The sequence below is a fragment of the Rattus rattus genome, chromosome 15 (genome assembly GCF_011064425.1).
Source record: "Rattus rattus isolate New Zealand chromosome 15, Rrattus_CSIRO_v1, whole genome shotgun sequence".
Taxonomy (NCBI): domain Eukaryota; kingdom Metazoa; phylum Chordata; class Mammalia; order Rodentia; family Muridae; genus Rattus; species Rattus rattus.
This window is the reverse complement of record NC_046168.1, coordinates 75,013,344-75,030,964: the sequence shown is the minus strand read 5'-3', so window position 1 is coordinate 75,030,964 and position 17,621 is coordinate 75,013,344. Positions and strand designations below refer to the sequence as shown.

The 17,621-nt window shown below is 44.5% G+C and overlaps 1 protein-coding gene across 2 annotated transcripts in view; it reads right to left on the bottom strand.

Annotated features, from left to right (window-relative positions):
• Marchf3 (membrane associated ring-CH-type finger 3) overlaps nucleotides 1–17,621 on the bottom strand; it is a 188,899-nt gene that overhangs the window by 31,654 nt on the left and 139,624 nt on the right. For both annotated transcript variants that reach the window (XM_032885970.1, XM_032885971.1), the window contains exons 3-4: nucleotides 4,670–4,913; nucleotides 155–359 (exon numbers count right to left, since the gene is read on the bottom strand). In XM_032885970.1, coding sequence (XP_032741861.1) covers nucleotides 155–359; nucleotides 4,670–4,857 — 393 coding nt within the window. In that variant the 5' untranslated portion in view covers nucleotides 4,858–4,913. The remainder of the gene's footprint in view (nucleotides 1–154; nucleotides 360–4,669; nucleotides 4,914–17,621) is intronic.

Here is a 17,621-nt window from a genome sequence, read left to right as displayed (position 1 = left end):
TCGGTGTCTGCCTGCTCCCCCCATCCCCATTTCCTTCTCGTTCAAAGCTACTGCTGCGCTCCAGTGAGGCTCTACAGGATTTGGGCCTGGGCATAAAAGCAGACATCATTTGCTCATTGCATCTGAGTTTTCAAGATGTGCTCCACGTACTGACCTCCACTAACGGCCTGGGTTTGCGCTCCACTGCAAACCTGAAGTGGCAGAGTTCACAGTAGCTGGTATTTGAGGATGACAGCCAGTGCTCCAGGCAGCTCCGATGGATTGTCCCCAAGGTCCCAGTACATTCACATGGAGAGAGTAAGTCCTCTTGGCTGCTGCCCTCATGGCAGATCCTGCACATTGGCCGGTCATTGAAGGGGCTGCAAGAGAAGGAGGGGTACCTGCTGGTCACTGGTGGAAACCCACTGCCCTGAGGAAGGCCCTTGATCTGCATCATTTGGGCCCTCCGCAGTGGCAGCTGCTCAGAATACAAACTGCTTTAAGTTCTTCCCTTGACAGTTGTATGTGTGCTTGAATATATTCCTCCGGACACTGCTGGCTCATGGTGTCTTTTGGTGTGTGATATCAGAAACCAGAGTCTTTTTTTTTTTTTTTTTTTTTTTTTTTTTTTTTGTTCTTTTTTTTAAAGCTGGGGACCGAACCCAGGGCCTTGCGCTTCCTAGGCAAGCACTCTACTACTGAGCTAAATCCCCAACCCCCAGAAACCAGAGTCTTAATGACCTGACTTTTTTTTTAAATTTGCTGAATATAGGCAAATAATCCTACCATTCTTCCCCCCTCTATTTGTTGAAATACTTCTAGGTATAAACATCACCTTTTACATGGTTACCTAGTCCTTCTAGGTATAAACATCACCTTTTACATGGTTACCTAGTCCTTCTAGGTATAAACATCACCTTTTACATGGTTACCTAGTCCTTCTAGGTATAAACATCACCTTTTACATGGTTACCTAATGATGTGGTTTGAATAGGTTGGTTAGGATTTGTAATTGTTTTATTATTGCTTGTTTTGAAAAATATAATGTGTAACTTCAAAGTGATGAAAGACTTGGTATCACTGTGAGTTGATAGGTTTAAATATATGTAGATATCTTAATAATTTACAGTTTTTTTTGATGTGTATCTCTGTGTATATTTACATGCGTGTAGGCATATATATACACGCATATATGGGCACACAATTCACATGTGTGTATGCTAGGGCCCACAAGTTGAGGCTGGGTGTCATCCTAGATATTGCTTTTCATTTTACTCAGATCCAGCAAATAGATAACTGGTCTAGTCAGCCACTTTGCTCTGGAGATTCCCCTCTTCCCACCTCACAAGTACCGAGATTACAAATAAGCAGCCACATCTGCTTGGCTTTGATGTAGGTGAAGGCCCAAACGCTGGTCCTCATGCTTGTGTGAAAAGTACTTCATCTACCAAACCATCTTCATTCTTTTCTATACTCCCCAGCCCATATTTTTGTCTCGACACAGGAACAGTTCAGGCAAATTACCAATCAAACTGAATTGTGATCTGGAGAGACGGCTCCACACAGTTAATTGCACCTCTTCTTCCAGAAGATGGGGCTCATTTTCCAGAGTCCACATGGTGGCTCACAACACCGGCAACTCCAGTTCTAGGGGACCCAACATCTTTTGACCTCTACAGGCACCAGCCAGACATGTGGTGCACATACACAAACACACATGCAGACAAAACACTCACGCGCACAAAGTTAATCTACAAAAGTCAGTCATCACCATTAAGAACATATTCTTTGGACAGCCGTTTAGATTTTATTATTTAATTCTACATGTGTGAGTGTTCTGCCTGCACGTATGTCTGTGTGCCACATGCATACCTGCTGCCCACTGAAGTCAGAAGAGGGCACTGGATCCATGGAACTGGAGTTGTGGATGGTTCTAAGCCACCATGAGGTTGCTGGAAACTGAAACTGGGTTCTCTGTGAGAGCAATGAGTGTTTTCAACATTTGAGTCATCATTTCAGTCCCCAAAAGAAACTCTTTTGAAATGACATCAATTGTAGTATCTAGATAAACTGCATATTTTGAGTCAGATGAAGGTGTAGGCAAGGTCCCTGTCATTTCTCTTCAGTTCTGCAGGAGAGTGAGAACAGGGGAATAAAATGGTCACAGTCTGTGAGGCAGAGCAGACTGGGGCACAATGCTGAGGTGTGGCTGGTCCTTGGAGCTTGAGGAGGATACTCTCTGGGACGCTGAAGACACTATACTGAAGGCAAGTGGTAAAGTTGTCTAGTGAGGTGGCCTCTGTCTAGAGTTCTGCATTCAAGTGTGGAAAAGCCACTCCCTCACATTTCTTGAAGAGGACTTGGCATGGTGAGTGGCCCCCAGCTCTGCAATCTGGCTGCCTGGGCTCAAACCCAAGCTCTGGGGTTTGTGTGTAAGCTTTGAAGAAGTAACTTCATCTCCCCATACTTTAGTCTCCTGATCTCTAAAATGGGCTCAGAAGTGGAGCCTTCTGTATTGTGATTGCGAGGGTGTAAAAAAGTTGGTCTAGAGCAGAGACTTACATATAGAGGACTGGCAGACAGCCAAGCCTTGTTAATGCTAGCTACTGTCACTTGCAGAATGACTCGGGCCAAGGAAAACCAAGTAGCATAGCCCTCACCATGTACGCTTAAAGGAAACATCAAATTGAGATAGCCTCCTTTTTCAACGAGAGGGGCCAGCTCCCTCTATGAATGACATTTTAAAAGACTGTTGTCATTCTTCTGACAACCTAGTCTCTTTTCACACTCTCTGCTCTCTTTCTCCCACGTTCTCCAGAGATGATGCTAACCTGCGTCCATGCCCCATTACTTTTTAATGCTATCTTTGATCCAAATGGAGCCAACCACAGAAACACAGGCTTCTCTTGGAATGTCCCTGAGAGTAAATGAAAGCCAGAGACAGGCAGGATTGTCCTTTCTCTAGCCCAGGAGACCCTACATGCTCTGGGGAGAGGAAGGTGAGAAAAAAGGTGGCAGCTGGCTTTGTCCTTTGGCCTCCTTTGTTCATCTGGAGTCATAGGCAGGAAAAACTGTAGCCTTTGGTGTGCAGTGCTGTGTGGTCTAGGAGTAGGTGAAAGAGAGGCACACACCTCACACACACAGTCACACACAGTCAGTCACACACACACAGACACAGACACACAGTCACAGTCAGTCACTTACACACACACACACACAGTCACACACAGTCACACACACAGTCACACACACAGTCACAGTCAGTCACAGTCAGTCACTTACACACACACACACACAGTCACACAGTCACACACAGTCACACACACAGTCACAGTCAGTCACTTACACACACACACACACAGAGAGAGAGAGAGAGAGAGAGAGAGAGAGAGAGAGAGAGAGAACTCTCAGTTACATCAAATAGCCTTCCATTCTTGATCAAATAAGGTGACTGATTGAGCCTCCTAGGATGGCTGGTGTGCACAGAGGGCCAATGACATTCACCTCCTCTTTATGTTCTGAGCCCTAACCAATTGCTAGAAATTCTCCAAGAAGTGGGAAATATACATTACATACTTTCCTTGCTTTCTATGACAGGCACACATTTTAAAGATCGATTTTTATTATTTTTAACAGTGTGTGTGTGTGTGTGTGTGTGTGTGTGTGTGTGTGTGTACACGAGTACTTGCCTAAGGAGGTCAGAGGTGTCAGCCTCCCTGGAACTGGAATTATAGGAGGCTGTGAACTGCCTGGTATGGGTACCAGGAAAATATAAGATTTTTTTTCTTTCTGAAAGAAAATTGGAGACTACGTGGTACCTCCATTATCTTGGCAGCCTATAACTCCTAATATGCCACGGACAACAGCAGCATAAGAGGAGATGCCAGGGTCAAGGGGCTGGCCTGAATCAGTGGCCTCCAGGCTGTCCAGAGCCCTCCCTCTTTTCCACATAGGGAAACCAGTTGAAAGAGCAGTAGTTCCCAGGCTGGAGTGCGCATGAAGAGGCAGGGACGGGGTTGCAGAGTGTGAAGGAGGGGCTGCAGAACAGCAAAAGGAGACTCACTCAGAGATCAGCCCAGACAGCATAGCCACTGGGTAACGCTAACCGGCATGCACACTGCGATGTTACTTCACAAGGTTTAGCCACAGAACCAGGCATGGTGGCACATGCCTCTAATCCCAGTATGCAAGGGCCGGACGCAGGATCCGGCTTTCAAAGCCATTCTTTGCTGCACAGTGGGTTTGGGGCTAGCCTGGGCTACTCAAGGCCTTAGCTCTATCCCACAAATTGCTTTGACTCCGTCACCTGAAATCAGGCGACGACGTCTTCATTTTGTCCTAACAAAGGGCTAGCATTGTGAGCTGCTGGAGACCAGAGGACAAAACAAGCCACAACAGTGTCAAAATGACGAATGCAAAGCAAGCCCATGTCTTGTGGCTCTCCCCTGCCTGCTCTCTATAGTGGCTTCAGGAGGAACGTGACAACATGAATTTTAGCTTTATGCTCCTGCTGCTGTGGACACAGCAGCAACAGAACTTGGGTAGTCTTTTTAAAATTATTTTTTCCCCAACACCTCTCTTTCCTGACACAAAGACCTGAGCACTAATTACACTCCCATTAGCATTCTCCACCTGACAAACAGCTCTTTGGATCAATTGTAGATTCATTCGTTTTTAACGGTGGCACTACCTCTGGGTGGCAAGAGTCCGCACTACTGTTGACAGCAGCTGCCCGTCCTTGGCTGAAACTTGCATGACATACTGTGGCTGCCCATTCACTAGGCTGCCACAGTCCTCCACCGTCTTCACCACAGGCGCAGCTGAGCTGGTGCAGTCTGGCAAGACTTCGGGCAGGTGACTGCAGCGACTGGTTGTCATGGCAACAGACAGCAATTACTCTGTTAATGGCTTCCACACTCATAGAGGACTTCCATCTAAGAGAGATCAGAAAACAGTTAACTTGGCGGGATGGTTAATGGAAAATGGAGAATTATGGGCTACCGACATCAGCATGTCATTATTTAATATAAATATGAGGGTAGCTTAGATGTAGCATTATCATCTTGTTACTATTTAATACGAGCGTACTCACATACATTTGCACACACCCACTCACAGACACATAGGCCACGAGAGTTATGAACACCTGCTTATGAACAAGACAGCAAGTGTATGTGTATATATACACACATTCCGGAGCCCAGCTTTCTGGGAGGGAACAGAGTGATCACTCCGAAGCCCAGATCTGAAGAGGAGATAAGCAATCCTCCCGCTCTGCCCCAGAGATGCAATAAGTCTTTGTTGACATTCTCTAAAAGTTACTAGAATCGTTATTAAAACTGCTCGTAACTATTTTTTTCTTGTAAGCAATTTTTTCTCTATGCAGTTTTATTCAGAGATATTGAGATTAAAAACCAGGGAGGAAAAAGGGAAGGAAAAGCAAAGATTTTGGCTAACTTGTACATTCTGGGGCATCATTTGCCAAGTGTGGTCATTCAATCACTTTTCAAGCTCTGCCACATCTGTGTCCTGTAATAGAACACTCTACCTTGCAAGCCACAGGCTAGCTTCTCGCTAAGAAGCTCTCCCAGCTGAGCCAGTGTCCATCAGTTGTTCAGGAAGGATTAGGTGGATGGACTGTTTTCTTTTTCAAGTGGACACTGAAATACATACCACTGGCTTTTTGTTCGTGTATCACTCAACAGCCACAGGCACGTGTGTGCATCCTGAGAAAACATGCAGGGTTCCTTGCACCCGGAGGTGAGGTGACCACACCCACTGTGCCCTCTCCATCATCCCGTTCACCTCATACTCCATGTGGCCTGAGCTTAGTAGTCAGGACTGGCTCAGACCGAGCTCTTGTCCACAAGCAGCCAAGGTTATCAGAGCTCAAGTCCAGCTAATGCAAACCTTGTCTTTCCCCTCCAACTCCAAACAAGATACTTGGGATTCCTCCAGGGGTGGTTTCTTCCTGGAGATGTGTCCCTACTCATTGCATTTTACCTGATCCCTACAGGACTGGAAAACGGGATCTGTCCACTTTCAGAATGATGTGTGCATCAGGACAAGTGTTCGCAGATGTACTTGAGTGGACAGGTTCCCTCCTGACAAGCCCAGGTCTGACTCTTTGAGATAAATGGCCATGATCTCTATCCTTGCTATGGAGGTGTGTGGCTAGTTTCCTTTTTCCTTATTGCCAGAATCTTCTCAGGGTATTTGTATTTATGTGTTCCTGTCTAGCAGCCCTCTGCATTCTATAATGGGGAAATGGCCATGGATACCAATCCTTGGTCAGGGGGTGATGCAGGAACACAGGCAATGGCTGTCTATTTATGTCATCTCACAGACTTAATATTGAAAAATTTAAAAAAAATAGAGAGTTGGTATAGAACATAGTTTTATTTTTCAAAAAATAGGATTAGTTGGGTCCTGGGGGGATAGCTATGTGGATAAAGTGCTTGCTGTGGAAGAATGAAGACCAGAGTCCAGGCCCCCAGAACCCACATGCAGGCAGTCGATATGGCTACTGCCTGTAACCTAGCACTCAGAAGACAGAATCAGGGGATTACAGGAGAAAGCTAGCTAGTCAGGATGATGGGAATTGGTGAGCTCCAGGCAGAGAGAGGGAGAGAGAGGGAGAGGGAGAGGGAGAGAGAGAGAGAGAGAGAGAGAGAGAGAGAGAGAGAGAGAGAGAGAGAGAGAGACAGAGACAGAGAGACAGAGAGAGACAGAGAGAGACAGAGAGAGACAGAGAGAGACTGAGGCATCTGAGGCATCAAGTCAACTTTGGACTTGTGTGACACAATCATATGCACAATCATGTTAACATGAATACACATGTAAAAATAGGATATATTGCATATGTGGTATGTTCTAGAAAGCACAGGCAACCCCACTTCTGATCCCCCCACTCAGAACCATGAAACTCCTTTTGGGCAGATACCTTTTTGGTTTTCTTGGCAGACATAGCAGGGTGGAGATTGATTGTTGCTGAACCAGAGACTTTTTTCCTTTTAAATGGAGTTACAGTAGCTCTCAGGCCAACAAACAAAAGGATGTTAAAAGATGGTCTTCCTCTAAAACTGTGTGTAACCCCTCCTCTAGCCTACCCTCACAAAAACTCTTTGACATGATTTTAAATTCTCATAATGCCTCGCAGCCACAGAGTGCAGCTTCCTGGCACAGCTCTCTTGCTTCACAAAGCAGCCATAGATGAAGAGGCAGGGGTGTGTTGGCAGGAAAAGCAGACACAGTGACCTTCTGCCGCATGGAATCACTATGTCTGGATGCACTCTGAGAGTCTATTTTTGGCTTTTGCATAACTGCGGCCCAGAGAGTCAAGCGCTTTCTCCCTTTGCTTGCTGAACAGAAGGGGGCAGGGAAGGGTGCACAGCGGCTGGTGGGGGCCGGGGCTTTCCCTAGTTAGGTTACCCAATTCAGGCATGGTCGGTCATTCACTAGCACAAGAATGAAGTAACGACCTACATCCAGAACAAAATATTCTAGAAGCTGTTTCTCTTGGACTTATTTTTTCATCTACTATTTAGCTTTAAAGTGATATACTTCATTTCAATTCTCATAAGCAAAGGGATAACATCAGCCACTTGATTAGTGGGCTGTGAGCATTTGTGTTCAACATGAAGGGACATGCCCATCTCTGCTTTGCTTCTCCTTCAAACAAACCACCTGCTCCCTTTACCGTATCATGTCTGTAGAGCCATGTACTTCAGAAAATCTAAGCCAGTGCTTCTCAACCTTCCTAATGCTGTGACCCTTTAGCAGAGTTCCTGACATTGTGGTGATCCCAATCATCTAATTATTTTCATTGCTTCCCCATAGCTGTGATTTTGCTACTGTTATAAATCATAACGTAAATAACTACATTTTCCCAGGATTTTAGGTAACCAGAGTGACAGGATCATTCAATCCCCAAAGGAGTTGCAACCCACAGGTTGAGAACGGCTACCCTAAGCCATCAAGTGGCTTAGGAGTAAACTGAGCAGCTATTCCAATCTAGCTATCCTGGAAGAACAAACCAGCATGCCTATTCTATACTGCTGAATACCTCTGAGATTCAAAGACTGACATGCTGGCAGAGAACCCCACTAGTCCTAAAAAGACTATTCTTTGAATTGAAACTGGGGTGGGAGGGATCACTCAGAGGATGAATGTGCTTGATCACAGCGGAGATGGTTGAGTTGGTTCCAGCCCCGGATGAATGGATCCAATCAGTTACTCATGCAGAGGAGGAGAGAAGGGAGCACACTGTGCCCTGATCTTATGGAGGAAGAAGTTCAGGGGTTGTGGTGAGGCATGGGTGGGCAGAAGCAGGCCTGCAGGCTCTATGCACCAATTGGCATGCATATGTTGCACCTGGGGCAGTGACAAATGGCCCCGCACATTTCCCTGTCTGGGTTGGAACCTCTTGGGAAAACAGCAGGCGGTTGCCTTGGATGCTCTAAAGGGCTGAACTGTGGGTTTACAGTCACACTGGTCTTCCCCTGATCTTTTTGTAGCATTTCAAGTACCATTCAACTGCCTTCTCAATGGGAAAAGAAGCAGCTTCCAAGCCCATCTAGGAATTTCGCACTGCCAGGAGGAAGTTATGGATGTGCAAACTCGAAATCCCAAGCTGCGCTGGTAGGACAGTCCTTTGTCGGCTGGGGTTGACACCACGTACAATTTCACTCTCAGGTTGAGAATAAAGGATGATTTGGTACTAGGCGAACTCAGCCGCACACAGAGGGAAGAGTAGGCGTAGGTGAACAGGAGGGGGACAGTGAACACGGATCAGGAGGCTAAACAAATGAAAGCCTGATTAGAGAATTGTTAGAATAAAAAGCTCGCCTGTTAAAACTATGACCCTTGCAAAGGACAGAGTACAGGTTTTACAAAAGCAGGAGCCCCAACCAGGCTGCAGCTAATCATTGCCGGGTTTCTGGAACAGTGTGCCACTGGTAAGTGATTTCCATGGGAACATGGCTGGCACTACAAAGATGCAGACTCTGGGGTGGGGGGAGGGAGGGAAGGAAGGGAAGCACTCAAAAAGCACTTCAGGCCACCTTTACCGTCCAGCGCCTCAGCAACCGGATAGCTCCATGAGGAGCACAAAGTACAACACCCCCCTCCCCCAAACAAAAATAATCCCACCTCTGTTCTTAGAGGTACACCATTTATTGGGGTGTCCAATGTGGCATGATGTCACCTACAATGTGGTGGGCTGCACCCATGGCTTTGTGGGAAACACAGTCTGGGTAGCAGGTTGCACATACAGGAGATGTGTCATTCAACAGATAAATGATGAGGACAAGACAGTCTTTCAGACATCCCTGAGCACTTCTGATTATATGAACCTTGGGTATTTTTATTTCACGAGTTACCTTACATGGCAGTTTGTCAGTAATTGCTAAGTTTTCATTTGCTATAATATAATACTTGAGGCTGGGTTGCTTGTAAGGAAAAGAAACTTATTTAGCTCAAAGTTTCAAAGCTAAAACTCAAACAGCACGGTGCTAATGAGAAGAAGGGTCTCCCAGAATGCGTGCCATGGAGGTGGACAGGATCACAGTAGAGCTTTTCTAAGGGGAGAGAACACAGCAGGAGAGAGCAAACTTCAGATCTTTCAGATCCGTAAACACATGGGGACATGGCTCAGAAGGTCAAAGTGCTCGCTGAGCCCTCCTGGGGACCTGGTCTCAGAACCCACATAAAACCTTGATGCAGTGGTCTGCATCTATAGTCCCACTGCCCCTCTGGCAAGTGGGAGGCAGGAAGGAGACTTGCCCAGGAGCTCCAAAGCCAGTTAGCCTTGGTGTGTGTGTGTGTGTGTGTGTGTGTGTGTGTGTGTGTGTGTGTGTGTGTGTGTGTGTAGGAACACAAATAATGAGAGATTTCAAACACGGTGGAAGGAGAAATCAACTCTTCTGAAGTTGTCTGTGACTTCCATGTGCATGTTGTGGCATATATGTTCCTACACACACACACACATGCACACACACACACACATGCACAGATACACGCAGATATACACAAACACATACACACTCATATACACACATACATACACATACATACATACATACATATACATGTGCACATATACAACATAAACATGCTCACATACATATACCTAAACACATATACACACACTCACACACATGCACACACACACAGACACACACATGTACACACATACATATACACATACATAACATAAACACACATACACATACTCACGCCCCCTAGAATATAGTTCCTCATGCTTTGGTGACCCCCCGCCACAAAATTGTTTCCTTGCTACTTCATAATTGTGATTTTACTACTGCTATAAATTATAATGTAAATATCTGATGTGCAGGATATCTGATATGTGACCCCTGTGAAAGGGTTATTTGAGTCCCTTTGGAGTTCTGATCCACAGGCTGAGAACCACTGTTCTAATCCAGCTCTAGGTTCCATTTCTTAAATGTTCAACTACTCCACCATCATTGTGACACTGAGGACCAAGTTCCTAACACATGACCTTTTGGGGTACAAACTATATTCTGATAACAGCCCAAGATAAGGAGATGATTTTAGAGTTGGGATCTGGGTACTGGCTGTTCTTTCAGAGGACCCACGTTCATTTCCAAGCATCCACGTGGCAGCCTACAACCATCTATAACTCTTGTTCCAGGGGATCTGCTACCCTTGCCTGGCCTCCTTGGGAACCAGGCACCCATGTGGTACATAAACATACATGCAGGAAAAAACATCAACACACACACACACACACACACACACACACACACACACACACACACACACCTAAGTATAAAGTTAAAATATGTTAACAAAGTTGGGACATTTATGTACACATAATTTATGTTTTAAACTATGTTCATCTTAATTCCTAATTTTTTCTAGCCTGGGCTATATCTGATTTCTGTTTTTTAAAATCACCTCCCCCATGGTCTTTAACCTATTTTGTACTGTAGTTTTGCACTATACTTGAACACTGACATTGTGTTACTCCACATGTTGGACAGGGAATCTTGTCCATGTTCACAGACTTCATGTAGAGATGAAAATGTTCAATTACGTTGATGCTGTGACATTGGAGATGCCTGGGTCTATGTGTTACAGCAGCCACCTACTTTTACCTCAGCTAATCTAGCACCGGAGAACATACTAGAAAACAAAGCCTTCCTCCAGCATTCCTTTCCCGGCCCAATTGTACTAGAACTGCATTTTCAGTACAAAGTCTACTTTCGTCTCTTAGGTGCAGGCTAAGAGGCAGAAATTTGTTAGGTTAACATCTCTGAGTTTCTAATTTATACACAAGGTTTAAAAGTCTAAGAGTGTGAGTGCTGGCTAGTATTAAGTTGTGTGTGTGAACTGCCCTGGTGGTCTGCAGCAAAGGTGAGGCTTCAGTCAACCTTAATGTCTAACTGTGGAGGTCTTAAGAATTAGTAACTAAAAATAGCAGTGATCCTTGTGCAGAGTAGCTAGCAGTCAACGAGCATCAAGTCAAGTGAGATGAGCGCACCTCAAAGATCTGCTCTGTGGTCTTGTAGTCACAGTTAGCAGTAATATATTGAACACTTAAACATTTATTAGGAGACTAGAGCTCATGTAATGTTATTCAGTGAACTACCAAGATAAGAGAGGTGGGAGCTATAGGTGCCAACTTGTTCTGGAAGGGTCTTGGGTTACTTTCATAACCAGAGCTAGTCAACAGAGCAAATCCAAGAAAAAAATCACTTATTAATTCTTCTATCTAAATATACCTTTGAAAAAAAATTTGAGGGTGTGTTAGCTAGTTAGTCATAGAAGTTTCTAGTAGTATAGGGTGCAGCTATCTTGACTCTTACTTGACATTTCTCAAGGAGAAGTGTGGGGAACCGAACAGTCTGGAGCCCCAGGCCTCTTCCGGGCTACAGAGACCAGCAACTTCTCATTGTCATCCATGTCTTTGATAGTTCAGGGGGGAAAGACATCACAGAACTATGGCTATCCTCTTGCTTGCCATTCCATGTCATTAACACTGGTCCAGAACTCAGAAGCCTAATTTCAACTTCCCTTCATGATCTGCACCATAAAGGAGCTGTAAAAGATTCTCTAGTTTTCTTCAAGGGCTACCTGCCCAAGGAACATGGCCTCTCTCAATGGGTGGGCAATGCAGGGCAGTGGTTGAAATGGGCAAAGTGGCAAAACTGGTCTGTCTGCAAACTTCCATTCTGAGGTAACTTGGCTGACTGGATTCTCAGAGTAGTTCCTGAAAATAGAAAAGCTCTTTGATGGAACAGTCCCTTGGCTTCTCAGGCATGTTAAAAGCAGACAGTGCCTCGCATGGCTGATGGGCAGAGTATCTTGAATGTTCAGAGCAAATAAGAGGAGGTAGAAAATCACACAGTGACCTTCCTTTCCAATGAAAATGGAGCAAATGACTAATTTCAGAACTATTAATGAGTAAAAGCCACATATTTCTTCTGAGAACAGGACACAAAGGCTCTCCAAGGGGATTTCTGGGACACAATTACCAGCAACATTGACGTTTTTAAAAACACGCCAAGGAGGCCATTCGCTGCACACGCGGAGCCACAGAGTAACTGCTTCATTACTTAGATGGCCATGGCCAGGCTGTGCTTACAGACTCAGGCTTCCAAACTTCCTCTGGATGCTTCACCAACCTCATTAATGTAGAACACAGTATGTCATTCCATGTTTTAATAAACATGCCCATCAGGCACTGGATGAGTCTGTAGAGGGAGGCACTGGCTTACGCAATAACTGAAAGCACAAACCAAACCAAACCAAAACTAAACTAAACTAAACTAAACAAATCCCCCGCCCTTTTCTGTTGCCTCCTTAGTTCTGTCTCGTGGTCGTTGTCACTCATACAGTGCACAGTAAACAGTGCATTGCTTGTTTCGAAGCCTGATGAAGGTTTTGACTGTGGGATAATGGCACTTTCTTGAGGAATGTGTAAATATCAATGATGAGCTACAGGGAGGTAAAGCTACAGCCCAGCATAAGGGAAGCCCGCCACACTCCGAGTTCTGATAACACGTTCCTAGTGCACTGTGTTAAAGTTATATTCAGAGTTATTTATCATTTCTCGTTCATGTAATTAATTCTGATTTGTAACCACAAGAAGTATCAGAAGCATCAGACAAGCCTTATTTTTCTCATTAAAAATGACTATATTTTCTCTTCACTCAGGTAAAAACCTTCTCATTCTGCTGAAGGCAAATAAAGTACCAATTATCATATTTATACATATTTTCCCCCTGAAGAAGTACTCATGAAATTAATTCAGATTTTGGAGGCTATCCATTTTTTCCATTTAATTTTAATTAGAGAGATGAAAATGGCAATTAAAAAATCCCATAACAACTCTGTGTGTTCAAAGATACATCGGCAGCTGAATTACACTTGTAAATAACAACTGGCTCATGCACACAGAGCCCCCGCTAGGCTGAGGAGGAGGCAGGGCTCCATAGAGGAGTTCTGAGGGCAGGTCAAGAAGTTTAGAAACACCATGTTAGAAAGTAGTAAGGGGGAGGGGTGGGCAGGCAAACAGAGGGAGATGTTTATATGATGCCTCTTGGAAAGGAAATACGTAAGTATAGTATAGTCTTCAAATGACTCTCGGAGCGCCCTGTGCCAACCAAACACACTCCCTGTCCAGCATGCATGAGGACATGAAGGCAGGGGAAAGTGTGTTGGCAAGAAAAGAAACTCCCTAGTTACAAGGAGGCTAACACAATTTAAACTAGAAGTTCCTAATTTGTTGTTAGAATCATATCTGTGCGCTATCAGCATGCAAATGAATGCCTGGCATTGAGGAAGTTGATCTGGGATTGGTCCCTTTACTTGCCTTTTTATCCTCAAACCACCCAGCATTAGCTGTACAGATATGCCAGTTCTTCACTTGAGCCTCCCGTGTTCCCAGGTAGGGCCAGCTACTATAAGCCAGGGTTGTTCGTGGACTTTCCTCAAAACACCAAGTCTTTCAAATGTGGTCAATAGACATGAATCAGACTTGGTCTCCAACTCCTTCTGTATTTAGTTGTGTGTGTGTGTGTGTGTGTGTGTGTGTGTGTGTGTGTGTGTGTGTGTGTGTGTGTACACTAGTATCTGCTTTGATGGCTTTTATAAAGGTAAGTAAAAATCACAGAAATGCCTCAGGGAATTGCTTTTCTTGGCCATAGACCGTGCTCTCTGGCTCTCCTCTTCTGATTCCAAAATTCACCTGTACTCTTTTGAGGGTCTTGTTATGTTTCTTAGCCTGGTCTCAAACTCATGATCCTCCTGCCTTACTCTATCCATGTTGGGATTGTGGGCGTGTGCCATCATATCAGTTGGACTCCTCACAGCTCTTTTCTATTGGTTCCTTAAAACGGCTCCATTGGGGGTTTTTTTGTTTTTTGTTTTTTCCTTTGGTTGTTGTTTAAATAAGCTTAAGAGAAAGAAAGGAAGGAAGGAAGAAAGGAAGGAAGGAAGGAAGGCAAGCACATAATAAAGTAGCATACAGTCAAAGAAGCAGCAACCTGAGATTACCTCATGGCTTAGCCATTTCTGTTTGTATCCTGGATTCTTGTGAACCATGAAATTGGCCGATAGAGTCTTCCTTGGTTCTGGAACTTATTTCTGCCTACCTCAATGCAAAGCATTTACAAACCTGTTCACAGAACCCCAGCACTCCTCATTTTCAGTGAGCTTTTCGTTTCTCTACCCTGTACACGCACCTTTGCTGGGGCCTGCCTACCTCTCCTGGCATGCTGTGTCTCGACTTCAAAACTTACGACAGTTCCTGTGCCACAGTGCGGAGGAGCCTCTCTTATTCCCAGCCTCTGAGGTGCTGGCTAACCTGGCCCTTTCCCTGGGTGGGTCTGCATTCTCCCTGGTCCTCCTGGGAAGCCACCCACTGAGGCCTGGTAAAAGTGTTCCAGTGTTCCAGTCACCTTACAAAGAGGGCTGACACCCACAAGAAGATCCCCTAAAGTCCTTCAGTTCCACAGAGCAAAGGTCATGAGGCAAACATCAGGTCTGGCCCTTTCTCTGTATAATCAGCCCTATCAAAATCACTGACTAAGGCTTCTTAACTCAATTCAGCCTGTTTGACGGAAAGAGAAGTAACTTTATATTAATATTGAATTGCATAATTATCCCAAACAAAGCAACTTAGTAATGCACAGAGGTTCACATTTTCAAATTTGCATCCCGTTTCCTTTCAAAACAGACAGAAAAATCACATTATTGATGGCAACAGTGTGAGTGTATTTTTCTATATTCATAGCACTATTCATTTCCCTTCCTATAAGTGCTTAATAAATACTGCAGGTCTTTACTGCCTTCTAGGGAGAAAATAACAGCCAGGCCCCCACAGAGCTCATTCATTTGCTTTATGGGCAGGAAAAAAAAAATCTCTGGTGAGTCACAAATTAACACAATGTTCCTGAGGACAGTGTTTTATTCTTGAATCTCCAGTTTCACTAATAAATGTGAAAACCACATGTAGTTAGATAAGTCCCCAGAGACCGACCACTGCAGATGCTGAAGAATGCAAGTTATTCCAGCTAAGATCAGCACTAACACTGGGGACAGGTTCCCGAACTCTGCTCCAATTGCCTGGTGCAAAAAAGGAAGTGCTTGGTAGCGACTATTTCAAAAATGAAGTTTATTTACATTTATTTTTTAATAAAGGTAATTAAAAACAATAAGGACATAACTTCTCCTGATCATTAGATAATGACCTTTATCAAAGTCTTAGGTCCTAATTTGTCTATAGGCAATTATGTCCCTATTGTGTCCCCTATTGTGTCCCTCTGAAATATTTCAAGGTTTTTTTCTTTCATGAAAAACACCTAACAAATGAACATTGCAGTGAACCCACATCATTTCAATGTAAAAAATAATCAGGACTTGGGCACTCCTATTTAACCCTTTCCTCCCTCCTTCTTCCCTTTCTCGCTCCCGCCCTATTTCCTTCCCTCCCTTCCTTAAGACTTCATAGCATAGCCCAGAAGTCATGTCATCTCACTTTTATGTCTTTCATATGTTTCTAAAAATATGAGCATTTCTTTTTTTTTAAATGATTTTTCCTTTTTTTATTGGATATTTGTAAAGTTACATTTCAAATGTTATCTCCTTTCCCTGACCCACCCACCCCTCCCTGCCTCCCTGCCCTGACATTCCCATACACTAGGAGGTCCAGCCTTGGCAGGACCAAGAGCTTATCCTCCCATTGGTGCCCAACAAGGCCATCCTCTGCTACATATGCAGTTGGAGCCATGGGTCAGTCCATGTATAAAGTCTTTGAATGGTGGTTTAGTCCCTGGAAGCTCTGGTTGGTTGGCATTGCTGTTCTCATGGGGTTGGAAACCCCTTCAGCTCCTTCAATCCTTTCTCTAACTTTTCCAGTGGGGATCCCATTCTCAGTTCAATGGGTGGCTGCAATATTCGCCTCTGTATTTGTCATGCTCTGGCAGAGCCTCTCAGGAGGCAGCTATATCAGGCTTCTGTCAGCATGCACTTCTTGGCATCAGCAATGTTGCCTAGATTTTGCTGGCTGTATGTAAATGGGCTAGATTCCCAGGTTGGGCAGTCCCTGGATGGCCTTTCCTTCAGTTTCTGCTCCAAACCTTGTCTCCATATCTCCTCCTATGATTAATTTTTCCCTCCATCTTTATTAAATTGGGTATTTCTTATTTACATCTCAATTGTTATTCCCTTTCCTGGCCTCCAGGCCCACATCCCCCTAGTCCCTGACCCTCCCCCTCTATATGGGTGTTCCCCTCCCCATCCTCCCTCCATTACCACCCTCCTCCCAACAATCACGTTCACTGAGGGTTCAGTCTTGGCAGGACCAAGGGCTTCCCCTTCCACTGGTGCTCTTACTAGGCTATTCATTGCTACCTATGAGGTTGGAGCCCAGGGTCAGTCCATGTATAGTCTTTGGGTAGTGGCTTAGTCTCTGGAAGCTCTGGTTGGTTGGCACTGTTGTTCATATGGGGTCTCAAGCCCCTTCAAGCTCTTTCAGTCCTTTCTCTGAATCCTTCAACGGGGGTCCCATTCTCAGTTCAGTGGTTTGCTGCTGGCATTCGCCTATGTATTTGCTGTATTCTGGCTGTGTCTCTCAGGAGAGATCTACATCCGGTTCCTGTCAGCCTGTACTTCTTTGCTTCATCTGTCTTATCTAGTTTGGTGGCCGTATATGTATGGGCCACATGTGGGGCAGGCTCTCAGCCCAAATTAATTATACCTTAAAAACTTTATAATAAATTTGTTGTTATGAGCTGGGCAGTGATGGTACAGACCTTTAATCCTAGTACTTGGGAGGCAGAGGCAGGGGGATGTCTAAGTTTGATACCAGCCTGGTCTATGGAGTGAATTCCAAGACAGTCAGGGCTACATAGAGAAACTCTATTAAAATACAAAACCAACCAACCATCCAGCCAGCCAACCAACCAACCAACCATCCAGCCAACCCAAACCAAATAAATAAACAAACAAATAAATAAATGCACTTGCTATTATGTAACATCTTATACATTATTACATAACACATGTTATATAATAGTATCTATATCATACATGTCTCTATCTGCCATGAAGAAAAATTTCTTTAAGACAGGTTTTTGAAAATTATTCAAACA